This window comes from Glycine soja, chromosome 11 (assembly GCF_004193775.1).
Source record: "Glycine soja cultivar W05 chromosome 11, ASM419377v2, whole genome shotgun sequence".
Lineage (NCBI taxonomy): Eukaryota > Viridiplantae > Streptophyta > Magnoliopsida > Fabales > Fabaceae > Glycine > Glycine soja.
The window spans coordinates 22,844,929-22,862,341 of record NC_041012.1 but is presented as its reverse complement, the minus strand read 5'-3'; the positions used below and the strand labels follow the sequence as shown (position 1 = coordinate 22,862,341).

Sequence of the window (17,413 nt, the reverse complement as noted above, 5' to 3'; positions counted from 1 at the left end):
TAAGTATGCATATGGTTCAACTGATTTCTGATACCATCTATTGTTTGCAGGGATCGCACCCACAAAGACACCCAGTGGACCCGAAAAAGTCAAACAGGGCCCTGGGGTTTCCAGCTCTGGTTACGGGCCTCTATCAGTCCTACAGGGTGCCCGTACCCCCCCGGCAAGGTCACGTCATCATAGGTAAGTATGCACATCGCTCAACTGATTTCTGATTTCATCTATTGTTTGCAGGGATCGCGCCTGCAAGACACCCAGTGGACCCGAAGAAGTCCAACAGGGTATTGGAGTTGTCAAGCTCTAATTACGGGTCTCTGTCAGTTCTACGGAGTACCTGTCGCCCCCAGCAAAGTCATCAGACCCCCCCTACCAATCGAGCTTTCATCAAGAAGTATTGCGCCCCCAGGCAGGCGCAGGGCGAAACACCACAACAGCATTGGGATGGCCGGTAGCGGGCAATAGACACACCGCCACCACCTCTAGAGTTCACCTCAGCTCATCCACAAAAAGGTTAGAGCGTTGCTTACGACCCATGGCCAAGCAATATGCGACCAAGTCCAGAGCCAAAGGTAAGCAAAGTACTAGGTCCGTGACCGACAAGCCATAAGGCGTCCAGCTAAAGACGTTAAAGAAGCGCTGCTAGGAGGCAACCTAGTACCTTTTGAATCTATGCTTGTTATTTGATCACTTTTTATAGTAGGACGCACCTAGTTGCTCATGATCCTGGGGATTTAAATAAAACAAGCGCAAGCTCGGAAGGTAGTCATACCTCACAAAATATATATATGTATGTTTAGGTAGTGAAAATACCTTAGATATGCATGTATGTAAACAAAAAAATACTTCACAAAATATATATATGTATGTTTAGGTAGAAAGATACCTTAGATATGCGTGTATGTAAACAAAAAATTACTTCACAAAATATATATTTGTATGTTTAGGTAGAGAGATACCTTAGATGTGCGTGTATGTAGCAAAAAAATACCTCACAAAACATATATATGTATGTTTAGGTGGCAAGATACCTTGGATATGCATGTATATAGCAAAAATACCTCACAAAAATATGCACATGTTTAGGTAGCAAAATACCTCATGAAAAAAAAAAAAAAGAAAAACAAAAAAAGACAAACAAGAAAAAGAAATAAACAAATGATAATGATAAAAAAAAAGAGAGAAAAAAAAAAGAAAAATAAGTTGTCTAGCTGAAAAGCCAACATGCTTTTGAAAAGAGATGACTTCCAACTTTTCTTTGAAGAAAAATTCGCTGATCATAGCTAGTTTTTGGAAAAAATGTGTATACACCTGAAGGGTGAATGCTGTGAAATTTTCCCGAGTACCCAAAATGGACTAGGATGAATGCACAAATTGATAAAAGAACATATTTTGGAAACGTTGGGTTGACTAAAATAGAGGAAATGAATCCTGAGCCCTAGCATCACATGACCATAAAAATTTGACATTTGAGTGTCCGCATAGGTGCATGCATAACCAGTTTTGCATAAAATTTCCAAATCATCATTTTTGCATTTGTGTCATGAAAATAATGTGGGGCATCCCTTTTTATCCTTGAACCAAACCAAACCCTGACATGTATCATGTCTAGCCATTCTACAAGCCTTGAGCCAAAATCCTGACTCACCATAAACCTTACCCTCGGAAGCAAAAAAAAAAAAAGAAGGAAAGGGAATTTCCAATCAAAGAGAAAGCAAAAAAGGAAGGAAAGGAAATTCCCAATCAAAGAGAAAGCAAAAAAGGAAGGAAAGGAAATTCCCAATCAAAGAGAAAGCAAAAAAGGAAGGAAAGGAAATTCCCAATCAAAGAGTGGGAGAAAGAGAAAAAAGAAAAGAAAGGAAATTCCCAATCAAAGAGTGGGAGAAAGAAAAAAGAAAAGAAAGAAAATTCCCAACCAAAGAATGGGAGAAAGGAAGAGAAGAAAGTTCCTGGTCAAAGAAACCAGAAGAAATGTGCAGAGAGGTCTTTAGACCGGACAATATCTGAACAATACAGAATTGTCACCAAATGAACAAAAAGAAGGAAAGGAAACCACGACCTAAAATGGTCTTCTCCCTTTGATTACCAACCAAAATCCCGTGCGCTAGCGACTTTTTTTTTTCTCGCCCCGCACTAAACAAAAAAAAACGGAAAAAGAAAAAGCCAGAAAAATCAAAGGCCAAAATCACACAAAAGCTGAAAAAAAGAAAAACTCCCCAAAAGAACCCATTCCCAAGGGAAGTCCTATTTGATCCATGATCACGCATGTAATTTTTGATTTGATAGGAAATAATTTGCAAAGTCAAGTCATGACATATCTATGGTTCGGAATTAGGATGAAACACTTACCTGTGCGAGATTGATACACTTTGAGTGGATTTCTTTTATTTTTGTCGAACCCAGTGTTTCCTCTAAATGGTCATTTAGAAACGAAATGCTAACATCCAAAATCTCATTTATGGTTATGGGAGATTTCATCAGCAGACTCTCCTTCCCCGGTAGACGCATTGTTTTTCACTCAAAAAAGCATATGCTGCTCTAAATCAGTTGGAATATTTGTCTCTTTGCTAAAGCATGTTTGCATTTTAGTGGAGAAAACACCGAGACTTTTTCAAGTCTCACAAGTTATCCAGAACTACGTAGGTCTGAGTTCCTCATTGGAGGATACGTAGGAGCAAAAGCCTCGCTTTTGTCGACCGCGCCGCTTTCTGTTACCATGACCCAAGAGCTGGTAGCCCGCGGAGACACCTTACGGTTATCCGCACCTCGTCATTTAGTGACCCCAAGTGTGATTGATGAGCAGAGGCCAATGTGGTCATCTGCGCCTTTTCCGGAGATGTCAGCATTTTCCGATGGAGACTTTTCAAGTCTCACAAGTTATCCAGAACTACGTAGGTCTGAGTTCCTCATTGGAGGATACGTAGGAGCAAGAGCCTTGCTTTTGTCGGCCGCCCCATAATCTTTGTCATACTGACCCTGAGGTCATGTGACGTGCACCCTTGTATCATCCAGAGGCGGCGGGCCCGATGATACGCGGAGATACCTTACGGTTATCCGCACCCTTTTGTCATCCAGAGGCGGCGGGCCCGATGACAAGCAGAGACCAAGTTTGGTCATTCTGCACCCTTGTATCATCCAGAGGCGGCGGGCCCGATGATACGCGGAGATACCTTACGGTTATTCGCACCCTTTTGTCATCCAGAGGCGGCGGGCCCGATGACAAGCAGAGACCAAGTTTGGTCATTCTGCACCCTTGTATCATCCAGAGGCGGCGGGCCCGATGATACGCGGAGATACCTTACGGTTATTCGCACCCTTTTGTCATCCAGAGGCGGCGGGCCCGATGACAAGCAGAGACCAAGTTTGGTCATTCTGCACCCTTGTATCATCCAGAGGCGGCGGGCCCGATGATACGCGGAGATACCTTACGGTTATTCGCACCCTTTTGTCATCCAGAGGCGGCGGGCCCGATGACAAGCAGAGACCAAGTTTGGTCATTCTGCACCCTTGTATCATCCAGAGGCGGCGGGCCCGATGATACGCGGAGATACCTTACGGTTATTCGCACCCTTTTGTCATCCAGAGGCGGCGGGCCCGATGACAAGCAGAGACCAAGTTTGGTCATTCTGCACCCTTGTATCATCCAGAGGCGGCGGGCCCGATGATACGCGGAGATACCTTACGGTTATCCGCACCCTTTTGTCATCCAGAGGCGGCGGGCCCGATGACAAGCAGAGACCAAGTTTGGTCATTCTGCACCCTTGTATCATCCAGAGGCGGCGGGCCCGATGATATGCGGAGATACCTTATGGTTATTCGCACCCTTTTGTCATCCAGAGGCGGCGGGCCCGATGACAAGCAGAGACCAAGTTGGTCATTCTGCACCCTTGTATCATCCAGAGGCGGCGGGCCCGATGATACGCGGAAATACCCGAGTGGTTATCCGTATAAACATTCTTTTGCTATCTGTAAGACAGAACGCTTGATAGCATGCAGAGACTGACATAGTCTTCTGCACCTTTTGTTCCTCCGGGAACAACAAGTCATTTACATGCGGAAATTTCATGGTCGCTCGCGACTCTCGTCAACCGAGAGAAGCCAAATTGGTGTCATACACTAATTTTCGGGGACCTTTGCTTGATGACATGCGACCATTCTTTGGTCCTTGTGAGATGCTTGGCATCCATCATTAGGCAATTTGTGAAATTCTAGGAACGACAAGTCATGGTCACCCGCGACTCTCGTCAACCAAGAGGAGCGAAATTAGTGTCATACACTGATTTTCGGGGACCTTTGCTTGATGACATGCGACCATTCTTTGGTCCTTGTGAGGTGCTTGGCATCCATCATTAGGCAATTTGTGAAATTCTAGGAACGACAAGTCATGGTCACCCGCGACTCTCGTCAACCGAGAGGAGCAAAATTAGTGTCATACACTGATTTTCGGGGACCTTTGCTTGATGACATGCGACCATTCTTTGGTCCTTGTGAGGTGCTTGGCACCCATCATTAGGCAATTTGTGAAAATCCAGGAACAACAAGTCATTTGCATGTGGAGATTTTATGGTCACCCGCGACTCTCGTCAAATCGAGAGGAACGAAATTAGTGTCTTATCTTTACTTTCCTTTTATCTCCAATAAAAGACAAGTAAAGAGGGGCAACTGTCATACCCTAATTTCGTCCGGGGACCTTTGCTTGATGACATGCGACCTTTCTTTGGTCCTTGTGAGGTGCTTGGCATCCATCATTGGGCAATTTGTGAAATTCCAGGACATGCCGAAAAACCAAAAAAAATATATTGATGCACAATCCGTAAGTTTCCGTGACACACCGGAAATCAAATGGAAGCATCGTTGCATAATTAAGTGAGGTTCCGTAACATTCCGTAAGTCAAAAGGGGGATGATTATGTAATCCGCAAGGTTCCGTAACATTACGGAAAGAAAACAAGTATCGTTACGAGATTCGTAAGTTTCCGTAACTTTACGAAAAAAGAATCACCAAAAAAGGTAAGGGGGTGAACTTATCAAGATAGGGGTGTAAATAGCAATTCAAATCTAGGCCCTTCTAGAACATTTTGGAAGTTGGGTTGCTTAAGGAGGAAGCAACTGGGCGGCAAGCTCCTCCACGTTTTTGAAAAATGGTTTTCAAGGCTTCCGTGGCTTCCGTAATACTTCCGTAAAATTTCCGAAAACCTTGGGTAAGCATATTCCACTTAACATTGGTAAAAGGGAAAAGAAAAAAGATGAAAATCAAATTCGAAAACAGTTCCGTAAGGCTTCCGTAACTTTTCCGTAAAATACGAAAAGGGGGTGAACTTAGTAATTCGGGTGCGCTTAGAAATCTTCTTCATTAAGTCTTTGGGCGGCAAGCACCTCCTTTTTTTTCTATAAATAGGGGAGGGGGGAGCTGTTTCAAAAGGTTCAGCCCCTTTGGCACTTCTCTCTCTTTCGAATTTGCTTGGAAAAATCGTTTCCGTGAAGAAAATCTAAGCCGAGGCGCTTCCGAAACGCTTCCGTAAGCGATTCTGTGGAAATTCTTCATCGTTCTTCACCGTTCTTCATCCGTTCTTCGTTCGTTCTTCGTTCTTCAACGGGTAAGTTTTCGAATCCGAGACTTTCAATTCATTTCTTGTTTTGTGTACTTTCACTTTAATTTCGTTTACTTTCAGTTTTCTTTTCTTTAGTTTTTAACGTGCTTTAACCATTTATTTAAGCCGTTTTCTCGTCTAATAAATGATAAAATGAATTTCAACCGATCATTTGTGTTGTAATCTCGTTTAATCACTGTTAAAACGAAATCTAACCGATCGTTCACGCTATAACCTCGGTTAAACCAAAAAAAGTAAAATAATAATAAAATAATCAAAATATCTTGAAAAATAATAATAAAATAATCAAAATATCTTTGAATAAAATAATAAAAAAATCAATCGGACGTTTTTCTTTGGAAGTTTCCTTGAATGAATTGATTAATAACCAAAGTGAAACTAAGACTAAAATCAACTCACAAATCAAGTTTTTTTTCCGAAAAATCACTAAAAACCGTTTTAAGGTCCAACGCCTTAAACGGTCCTCTTTGCTTTTATCGGTTAACATGGACCGTTCAAAAGCATAAAATCAACATGTGACTTTACCGCTTTTGCAAGAACTACGTAGGTCTGATTTCCTCATCGCAATTGAGGATACGTAGGAGCAAAAGCCCCGCTTTTGTCGACCACCCCAAGAGATCATTAATGGTCCAAATGCCTTAACGTTTCTCTCCTTTCAAAAACAAGAGATCGTTAATGGTCCAATGCCTTAACGTTTCTCTCCTTTCAAAATCAAAAGACCGTTTAATGGTCCAACACCTTAAATGACCTTTTGTTCAAATAAAAAACATATTTTGCAAAAAAGACAAAAAACAAACTTAAACCAAACACTTTGTTCCGAAAGAACTACGTAGGTCTGATTTCCTCATCGCAAATTGAGGAATACGTAGGAGCAAAGGGAAACACCCTTGTCGACCACTAAAAGAGAAAAAATATAAAAAGGGTATAAAGGATATAAGGACATAAAAGGGAACGTAAAAATCAAAGTCATGTTTGCACATTCGATTAAAGGCTGCCGTCCCTTGTGACGGACGTGTGGGGTGCTAATACCTTCCCCGCGCGTAAATACAACTCCCGAACCTTTCACTTAAAAGTTCGTAGATCGCGTCTTTTCCGGTTTTTCCGACGTTTTCCTCAAATAAACGTTGGTGGCGACTCCGCGCGTATTCCTTTCGTGGAACACGCATCCCGCGAGTCACGCGTCGCCCTCCCGTCGAAGGGTAGGTTGCGACACATACTACAAAAATGAGCTAGGCCCAAAATGAAAAAAAAAGATGCATGTATTAAAAAGGCGGTGTAAACAACAATTGTTGTTTTTCTTTTTTATATTTTTTTTTTTAGGGTTGGGTTGAAACCGGGTCAGGGCGACTTGGCCCAACTCGCATTTAGGCATTAAGGTTGAAACAACCCTAGATGACCTAACTCCCAAAATGGCACCGCAATAGGAGAAGCCACCACGAAAGGTGGTACGCCTCCTCGGTGCCACTAGTGCATGGCATCGTGACGCGAGGCCGCCACGGGAACGGTGGTGGTGGTGGTGGAGCAGAAGTGGCGCACGATGGTGGCGTGCTAGCTTCATCGGAAAACAAAAAGGAGGAAGAAGAAAAAATAGAAAAGAAGAGAAGGGTGACAGAATGCGAAAACACCAAGAAAAGATCGATATCATCATGTATAGATATTACCGACGACCATGGAGCTCACCGGCGAGACGAACAACCAGGCTTTGTAGAAGAAGAAGAAGAAAAACGGAGAAGAGAAAGAGGGAGAAGAAATGTGAGAGAGTGAGGGAATGAAGGGTTACCTGGTGACCCCTCTCTCTTCTCTGATGTCGTGGCCAAATGACTTGATGTAATTGGTCTGTTTGTCTTCCTCGGATCTGCACAACTCTGTCCTTCCTCAGACCTTCCTTTTTTGCTTTTTATGCACTGTCCTCTTTCTTGACCTAATGGGCTCTCTTTGAGAGCCCAATAGGTCACACAATATTTTTTTCTTTTTTGTTTTCTTTTGATTTTTCCTTCTTTCTCTTTTACGTTTTCTTTCTTCTTTCTTTTTTTTTTGCTCTTCTTCTCTTTTCCATTTTCTTTCTTCTTTTTTTTGTTCTTCTTCTCTTTTTTTTCTTTATTGTTCTTGTTTTTTTTATCTTTTTTTGCAAGTTTTCTTTCTTTCTCTTCTTCTTTTCTTTCTTCTTTCTTTTCTCTTTTTTTTTTCCTTTTCTTTTTTCCTTTTATTTTTTATTTTTTTTCTTTCTTTATTTTTTTCTTTTTTCTTTACTTTTTTTTGTTTTCTCTATTTTTTTTTTCTTTTTTGGACCCAGACAGAATTAGGGTCTAACAGTTGCCCCTCTTTACTTATCTTTTATTTAAAGTAAAAGATAAGTAAAGACAAAGACACTAATTTTGTTCAAATGATTCTTCGAAAGATCACAACATCACTACAAGAAAAATGACATATACCTACAGAGGCTTTTGCCTACAGACATGAATTATTGTAGGTAAAAGTAAAAAAAAATACTTATACCTACACTGTTTATCATAGGTAAAATTTTAAAATTTGTATCTACTATTATTTGATGTAGGTAAAACTCAAAATAATTTCTACTTACGAATACAAAGTGTAGGTAAAATCTCATAAAATTTAAAAAATTAAAACTTACAAATACAAAGTGTAGGTAAAATATCATAAAATAAATACATATTAAAATAAATATTTTTGTTTAAATATAAATGTTATCTAACATGCCCCAAATATTTGATTAAACGATTGAAATAGTGCAGCAACATATTTTTTGGCATGAAATCGCACGATAATAGTAGTTGTATCCACGTTACTATAGGGTATAAGAAGGGCATAAGGAGAAGTGAAGAGTAGTGACTAGTGAGTTCTATAGAATTAGGGTGAGAAGAATAGAACAAAATCGCCAAGAACCCTAATTGATTGATTGATTCATTTTCATTCCAATGGCGTCCCGAAGAGGTGGAGTCTCACTCCCAGACAGACCTAGCAACAACTCAAGCTCCGTCCTCACGAATATCTCATGCTCCTCCATCGTCACCCGCGGCAAGGAAGCCGCCGGCGACGCTACATTTGTCACCAAGAAGCTCCTCCGCAACACCGGAAAGGTCACGTGGATCACCGACACCACCTTCCTCTTCCTCGTTGTTCCTCTCATTGTCAAGATGGACCGCGAGCAGCAACTCAACGACCTCGAGCTCCAGCAAGCCAGCTTCCTCGGCACCCCTACCCCCAAATAAAATTTGAGGTTTTCTCTCTGATCTAATGTTCCCTTTTTGGACACTCTGCTATATGAACTTCTGCTTTTAGGGTTTTTGGTTGCTATAATTTTTTTTACCATTTCTAGATTTTGATTATAAAAACCTTACTGTGAGGAGGAGTTTTGTGTATTCTTACGATTAATATATGTCATCAGTTGAGCCGACTAATAATATATTTGCAAAATGTACATTATTTTATCATGGAAAATGGAAAAACACAGGATATTAAATTGCCCTTTTAATATAGATGAGATGATACTATCTTTATCGAGATGATGATGTGTTCAAATATGATAACGTTGCAAATTAGAGTTAAAGAATTCAATTATTTATTATTTATCTTTTCTAAGGGGGCCACGCATACCAGCAAGGCAGACTTTAATATGAAATGACTGCACAAAGCTACAAATGGATTATACAACTATACATAGAGAAGGACTTAATAGTTGAGAGACATCCAATACAAAGCAAATCAGCAGAAAAAGCATATTCAGAGGCCATTTTTCTTTGCTGTTTAATTTCTTAATCTTTCATGATCACTCCAGATCAAGAGAGAGATGTTAGCTTACTCACCCTGGGACGTGTCATAAATGCGCTTGTGGAACATTCTCCTCATGTGCCTTACAGGTTCATGCTAACATCATGTTGAATCATCATTGTTTATTTAGAATTTGAAAGACATGAGCCTTAAGATTCATGCCAATCGGTTGTGTTGTTTCAGAGATAGTAAGCTTACAAGGATTTTGCGAGACTCCTTGGGAGGGAAAACAAAAACATGTATAATTGCTACTATTTCCCCATCTGCTTATTGTATGGAAGAAACACTTAGTACATTAGACTATGCTAGCCGTGCAAAAAGCATAAAGAATAAGCCTGAGGTCAGTTACCACTGCTATTGTTCCTTACAAGTTACAATTCTTCTAAAAGCAGTTTTAAAGCTTTGTTTGTTTTTTAATAGGCAAACCAAAAGGTTTCGAAGGTTGTTTTGTTGAAGGACTTGTACATGAAAATTGATAGGATGAAAGAAGGTACACTCACCACCACTATTAGTTTTGGAATGTAGAGAAGATTTTGTATCGTATCTTTTGTATAATATGAATATTGCAGATATTCGAGCAGCAAGGGAAAAGAATGGTGTATATATTTCTCATGAAAGATTTGCCAAGGAAGAAGCTGAAAAGAAGGTCATATATTTGTTTTCAATATCTTCATAACGTAACAATAATACAATTAGGAAGTTTGCAAAGGATCACACATTATTAAGTTTGAAAAATGTTAGATGTACACCCCAATTTTGGGTGTAGAAAGTGGAAGGAAGAGAGAAATAGAAAGAAAAAAGAAAATGAAGAGAGTGGGAGAAAGAAAAATGAGATGAAAGAGAGGTTGAGATACTGTGTAGGTGTTGAATATAATTGCTGGAAATGTTTTGGCTGTTTTTTTATTTTTCCCTTTCTTGTATTAACTTGCAAGATTTCAACAGTAAAAAATAGACTCCGAAGATCCCAAGGCTTCAAAGCTCGTTGCCTCAAAGAAGCACAAACTAGACTCTGTTGCTAAAGACAACAAGAACAAGAAGACGACTCCTCTTACCGGCCGAGAACGTCATCTTCATTTCGAGGTTTCTCTCCTTAATAATTAGAATATCTACGATTTCGCTTTGGATCATTCTAGGATTTTTGCAATTTATTTTTTTGTTTTATGCCAATTAATTAATTGTTGAGGCATTTGGAGATTATTTGTTTTGATTGATTAGATGAGATTATGATTGTTTCGCATCAGGAACTAGCAGATGCTAGAAAAAAGAAGAGAAAGCGACATTTCACTCTTGAGCAAGTGAGACATTATTTTTTATTTATTGTTTGTTCTTTCATCAGTTGAATAGAGTGTTGTAACCTTGATGGTTGGGAATTCACCAGGTGGTATTTAATTTTAATTTAATTTAATTTTGAATAGGAGCTTGCACGTCTATGGGAAAAGATGAGACGTCATGAGATTGCTAAAGAGGACAAAGCTAAGTATGTTCCTACAACAAGACATTAAGGGCTGATATTTATTTGTTTATGGCATGCTAATCCTTTTTATTTTTCATTTAATTCTTTATACTATGTCTTACTTGGTACTTTTATATAATTGAAGGCTAGTGACTGAAGCTTTGCAAAAGATGAAAGGGAAGATTCCAAAGATTGCAAAAATGAATGTGTGAATTTGTAATACATTTGCTAGTTATATTTAGCCTTATCTCAAGATCGTAAAGTGATACCGTTGTCTTCATTCTGCAGAAGTTCTCTTGATGTTTAAGAGAAAAATGGGGTAACGAAAATGACTTATCATGTTTAAGCACCTCTCCAATACAAAGAAGTTCTCTTTTTTGAAATTATTTTCTACTCTTTTCTTCATTCTTATCAGTGGAACTTCTTGTTGTTTTTCCAAGGCAAGTGTTTTTTTCTCTCTTGTTTTTGGTGTTTGCTCAATTCTGTTTTTGCTTTTTTTTTTAACGGGTATTCCATTTTGCCTTCTGGGAATTCCCAAGTCCTTCTTATGCATAAAAGCTTTTTCTTTTTTATGTTTCTTTGCTACCTTTAAAAGCCTTTTTTTTTCTTTTCACCATCTTGTTATGTTCCACTGTTCCTACATGTTTTGTTATAGATTCAATGAATTGTATGAGCTCAAATTCTGAATTGGGAGATGTTCTAGATAACTTTAAGTAGATTTTTTCATACCTTTGGTTCCTCTGTTTTGAATTTTGATACCCGTTGCAGTACAATGCATGATTAGTTTCTTAATTTTCATGATTGCGGTTTTAGGTGACTAATAGTTTTGTTGATTCCAATGGTTTTGTTCTCACTGGTCATAAATATAAAACCTTACATTTCAAAGCCTCTTGCCTCCGAGGGAGCCATGAACAAATGTTCTAAGGTTCTCAGTAACATACTACAATCGTGAAGCATTCTGAACAACAAGTAGAATACTAGAATTTCCCTCAGAAGTAAGAACAACTGAAAAAGTAAATGTACATAGTCACTTGAGTTCTATAAATCATGCATTCTAAAGATTTTCTAAGCTTCAAAGTCTTCAAAACTGCCATGCCATATCTTGTAATTGCTATGTATTTTTCTCTTTTATCTACCTATAAAGTGAAACTTATTATTGGTCTCAAAAAATAATGATTTTATCTAAGGTGTCAACTAATTCTGTGAAACAGGGATTTTGAGTGTTGTTTTGAACAGTTAAGGGCTGAATTTGTAAACTAGCACTGCAACACAGGGATAAAGGTACTCAAAAGTCAAAACGTTTTCTTATTAATCTTATTAAGCAACTAATTCCTCTAAATAAAATTATTAATCTTATTAATCTTTATAGGCTTATTAGATTATAATTATAATAAGGAAATCGATACCAGGTTATCTTATTTATGACTCATTCACACTAATAGGTGAATTTATTATGTTCTCTTGATGTTTGTGTTCTTTGTTTCTTCCTCCCCCCTAAAGCTCTCTCATTTCCAACATATTTTTTATGAAGGTAGTTGTCTCTCTGGCAAATTTCTATTTTCAGCTTGTGATTGTGAGACTTCTCGTGTTAAGTGATTAGAATTACATAATTTATAAGATTAAAGATTTATCATGTCCAAATTTTGCTGCACTCAGTTAGGTGTCAGTCTTTCCACAAGTGTGTAAGCCTGTAACCCAATATGAGTGTAACCACATTAGCAAATAGTATATAGTGCCAAAGGAAAGCAAATTATAGTTTTTCTTGACTACGATGGAACTCTCTCTCCAATTGTTGCAGATCCAGATAAGGCTTTCATGACTAGAAATGTTTTCCTTTTGTTCCCATTTTTCTCTTGTACTCATATCCATTGAATAAAGCTTATGTTTGTGATTAATTCGAGACTTTGTTTTCTCAAATTAGATGAGAGCAACACTAAAGGGTATAGCAAGACATTTTCCCACAGCAATCGTGATCGGAAGGTGCAGAGACAAGGTACATTTTCTTCAAAGAAAAATAAGTACAAAAAGTGACATGGAAGTGATTAAATGATTCTTTATTCTTCTTCTCTTGAGAGATTTATTTGGAGTTCTTTCTAATTTTTTTTTCAGGTATATAACTTTGTAAAATTGGCAGAACTTGGCATGGACATCACTGGTCCAACAAAAAGTCCAAAAGCAAGTGAGAGAGAGTTTCTAAAACTAATCAGTGTGTTGAAGATTCTATCTTTTGTTTCTTTCTGGTTTTGCCATTTGTTGCTTTCTTTCAGGGTAATAATAATAAAGCAGTGCTGTTCCAATCCACGAGTCAATTCCTGCCAATGATCGATGAGGTTCATTTTCTCTTTTTTCTTTTATCTAAATGCAAACCTCTAATTCATTTCCTCCCAAATTGGCCTGTGGCAGCACATCAGATATTAACAGCGTTGTATGTTATCAAAAAATAATTTTTCAGGTGTACAAGATCTTGTTAGAAAAAATGAAGACTGTCCCAGGGGCCCTAAGGTTGAGAACAATAAGTTTTGTTTGTCCTTGCACTTTCGTTGTGTTGACGAAAAGGTACCAATCAACTTACCATGTAATTGCTGAATCAATAGAATTACCAAACCCACACACACGCCAAAAAACTTAAATTGTTCGGTAACCATTTTTTTTAAAAAAAAATTACTCTATTTTTTCCTTAGAGTTGGGCAGCGTTGGCGGAGAAAGTTAGATTGGTGCTCAATGAGTATCCACAACTCAGGCTAACCCAAGGGAGAAAAGTGCTAGAGATCCATCCAACCATCAAATGGGACAAGGGCAAGGCTCTTGAATTTTTGTTAGAATCATTAGGTGAGTAGATAACTATATATATTAATTCATGCAAAAAATAGCCTTACTTTGATATCTCACCTACCTATGCTACATATATAAGTCATATATTTGTTCTGATTCACTATAATAATACTATTTGCATATTTCTAGGGTACAAGAATTTGAATGATATATTTCCAATCTATATTGGTGATGATCGAACTGATGAGGATGCTTTTAGGGTAACAAATGCTGCCACGCCTAGCTTGCTAGTTAGTTAGTTAAAAGTATATATATTGCTATTCTATATATTTCATTTTCACCTGCATATGTTTATCAATTGACTTGTTAACATTATGGATATAATATAATTAACTGGTTTTGCGCAGTAGGGGTCAAGGAATTGGGATTCTTGTTTCTAGAGTTGCAAAAGAAACAAATGCTTCCTATTCCTTGCAATGCAGGTCAAATTCCTTTCTCTAATGAATATTTTTCTGTTTTATATTTAATTATAAAATATTACTTTACTTTTTATTTTATTTTATTTGTATTTTTAAATTTTTTTATAGGAAGCAGAGACAACTAAAAACAATAAAATTTATTTTGTGTTTTCCATAAAATAATGTCTTTTATAGGAAGCAGAGACAACTAATGTAAAAAATCATAGTAATGTCAAGAAAAAATTATAGTTTGTGGTTGGGCTTCAAAAACTACTTTGGGTAACAGCTAAGAGCATGTTTGGAACTGCATCAAAAACTCCAAATATGTTCTCTAGATGTGTGTTTCCAAACACGTATTTAGTATAACTTTCCCTTTGTGGAATTTGTGTGATAGTACTTATCATTCATTGTTTTCTTTTTGTCTTGTCTAGGTTGCTAGTTGGAGGAGTGCAACTTTTGATCTGTAATAAAGTGGGCAAGTGGGCTACTGGAAGTCTTATGTTTGCTACAGGATCATCTGAGTTGTCATTCTGGGTTCCTGATTTGTCTAAGTTGGGATCCTATGTTGTTGTTGTTGTTGTTATTATTATTATTATTATTATTATTATTATTATTATTATTATTATACGGTTTTTATCTACAGTTAAAGATGATAGGTACAAATTAAAGACTTTTACCTACACTTAGAAGATGTAGGTAGAAGTTAATGAATTTTACCTACTCACTATAAATAGTAGGTAAACCCTATAGTGACAGACAATTAGCTGTCATTATACGCCCCCTCAAAGTTGACGGAAGAAATGTCCGTAGGATAAAGTCTATTATACTTTTACCTACGAAATTTGTATTTATAGTGACAATTTTTGTCTGTAGGTATATGTCATTTTTCTTGTAGAGAATGCAAAATCTTTTGAAAAAAAAATTGGTGTACCAACAATATAAATAACTTTGAGTTCAACGAAAAAGTCGAGAAATGAGTCTCATGAAACAAAAAGCATAGGACTTTAAGTTCTATGAAACATAACACAAAGGATGTTGAGTCCTATGAAAACATATAGATAGAGGACGTTGAGTCCTATAAAAACATAAAGACAGAGGACGTTGAGTCCTAGGAAACATAAAGATAGAGGACTTGAGTTCTATGAAAAGATAAACACAAAAGGTGTTGAGTCCTATGAAAACATAAAGACAAAGGGCATTGAGTCCTATGAAAACATATAGATAGAAGATGTTGAGTCCTATGATAACATAAAGATAGGGGATGTTGAGTCCTATGAAAACATCAAGACAGAGGATGTTGAGTCTTATGAAACTTAAAGACGAGGATGTTGAGTCTTATGAAAACATAAAGACAGAGGATGTTGAGTCCTATGAAACTTAAAGACGAGGACGTTGAGTCCTATGCAAACATAAAGAGAGAGGATGTTGAGTCCCTCTAAATAGCAGTACTAGCAGCAATAGCGGTAACAGTATTGACCTCCATAATCTTTCTCATGCTTATCATTGCTTCCATCACGTTGTCATCTGCTCCTTCATGGCCTCCATATCAGCCTTCATTTGCTCCAATACTTTTTCTATGTCACTCATTATCTTGCCTTGGCACGTGTCTGGTAAGGGTTTTGTAGAGCGCAGTCTTTCTTTCTTAGCACAATGATTACTTTACTTTTTTCTAATTTCAAGGAAATATTGTAATGAGCAATGCATACTAATGTGGAAATACAAATAAGCATGAATGCATGTGAATGATAAGTTGCTAAAGTATTGCGAATTTTACACAAAAAAATTAATAGAACATAGGGTTGAATCAACTCTAATTTTCATTAAGACAACATTGTTCATTACATCCCGTCAGATTCAAAGTGCAACTAGAAATAAAACGGGCACATCAGCGATTCCTAATTTTGTAAGTCATTAGCTCAATCATGTGTTGGCAGTAGTCAAAGAAGCTATGTAAACCCGATCCATCTTTTGCCCCAACTTTTGCAAGCTGGCTACTTCCATACATGACCTTGACTTGATAAAACTCTTTCTTAAAAGACTGTGCTTGGTTTGATCCCATGATCCAAGGAATATAAATTTTGATCATCAATACTTCGGCAACTTATCATAGAGATGAATGATCAAGGCATATACTTATGCTATGCATGCCAAATGTATTTATGAGATCGACACGAGATGCCCAAAAGACCACCCTTTCTTGTTAACAATGCATTAGGTACCATGTTCATGTGATTTTCAATCATTTTCAGGAAAAATGAGTGTATTACCCCATCATGGTTTGTTTATAGCTATCATCATGGTACCCAACACATGTAACTAAGAACGTGGTGTAAACTTTCACCCTTCATTGTGACTTTTTTTTGCAATGCAGAGGAAAATGCAAGGCATGAACAACTATATGATAGGATCATGCATGAGTGAACATAACATGTGAATGATGAAAACAAAATGTATGTAATTGTCTGAACAAAAAACATGTTAAATGCATATGTATAGAAATGCAATGAATTATGCAAATGCGGTGTATGAATACGATAAATGATGAATGCAGAAATGATATGTCCATCATGATGCCATGAAGAGATGCATGATGCGATCATGGAACAAGACAGGGTGAGTCTACTCTGTGCCCTTAATTTAGGAACCTAACAGAAAGGGTCTAAAAGTTCACTATCCATTAACAACTTCCAAGGGTAGTTTCATGTAATCTCACTGGCCTCTAGAGATATCATCCTCTTAGGTAACAACACTGTTGCAATAGGGACTACCAGCAGCAATGCCTCACCAAAAGAGGAAAATTTTAGATGAGACTTCACTATCATCAAGCGAGTCGGATACCCAGCATGACCACAGATCGACCTCCATTCCCTATGGCTCACACAGACCCGGGTATAGGGCCCAATATCTCAAAGTGTGTAGGTGTTGTGTGTGAACGAAGCAACCTAAGAATTACCCAACACCACCTGCAAAACAACCGAAAAATTCCCAGGCAGATACAACAAGTACATCACATGTCGTCTACCCTAGGATTCAATGACACAATTTATTTCTAACTACGAAGGTAATAGATACAAGGATATACACCAACAAGTAACAACATAGCAAAGGCTATATACAAGCATGAGCGAAACAAAGAACAGAGGAAAGAGATTGAAGCAAAACCGCAAAAAGAAAGGTAGTAGAATAAAACTTCAGTGAACGGGAGCACAACATAAGGATAAAAGAGAAAGGGAAAATAAATAAAGAAAAGGTAACGATAAAATTGCACACTTGATCAAATGGGTTAACTCTCTAGCAATTCCCCAGTGGAGTCGCCCTCTATTGCAATGTTGA

At 37.8% G+C, this 17,413-nt stretch overlaps 1 protein-coding gene, 1 long non-coding RNA gene and 1 pseudogene across 2 annotated transcripts; all 3 read left to right on the top strand.

The window, feature by feature from the left end:
• Window positions 1-8,535: 8,535 nt before the first annotated feature.
• Window positions 8,536-8,838, top strand: LOC114373073 (mitochondrial import receptor subunit TOM9-2-like; the record flags this gene model as incomplete). Its single annotated transcript, XM_028330620.1, has 1 exon — window positions 8,536-8,838. A coding segment is annotated over one exon (303 nt), but the record flags the coding sequence as incomplete, so codon positions are not given.
• Window positions 8,839-9,406: 568 nt separating this feature from the next.
• LOC114373654 lies at window positions 9,407-10,044 on the top strand. Its single transcript, XR_003658447.1, has 4 exons — window positions 9,407-9,486; window positions 9,581-9,737; window positions 9,818-9,887; window positions 9,967-10,044. It is a non-coding gene; the product is annotated as an uncharacterized LOC114373654 (long non-coding RNA).
• A 1,644-nt stretch (window positions 10,045-11,688) lies between these two features.
• Window positions 11,689-16,133, top strand: LOC114373072 (annotated as a pseudogene).
• The last annotated feature ends 1,280 nt before the right edge of the window (window positions 16,134-17,413 follow it).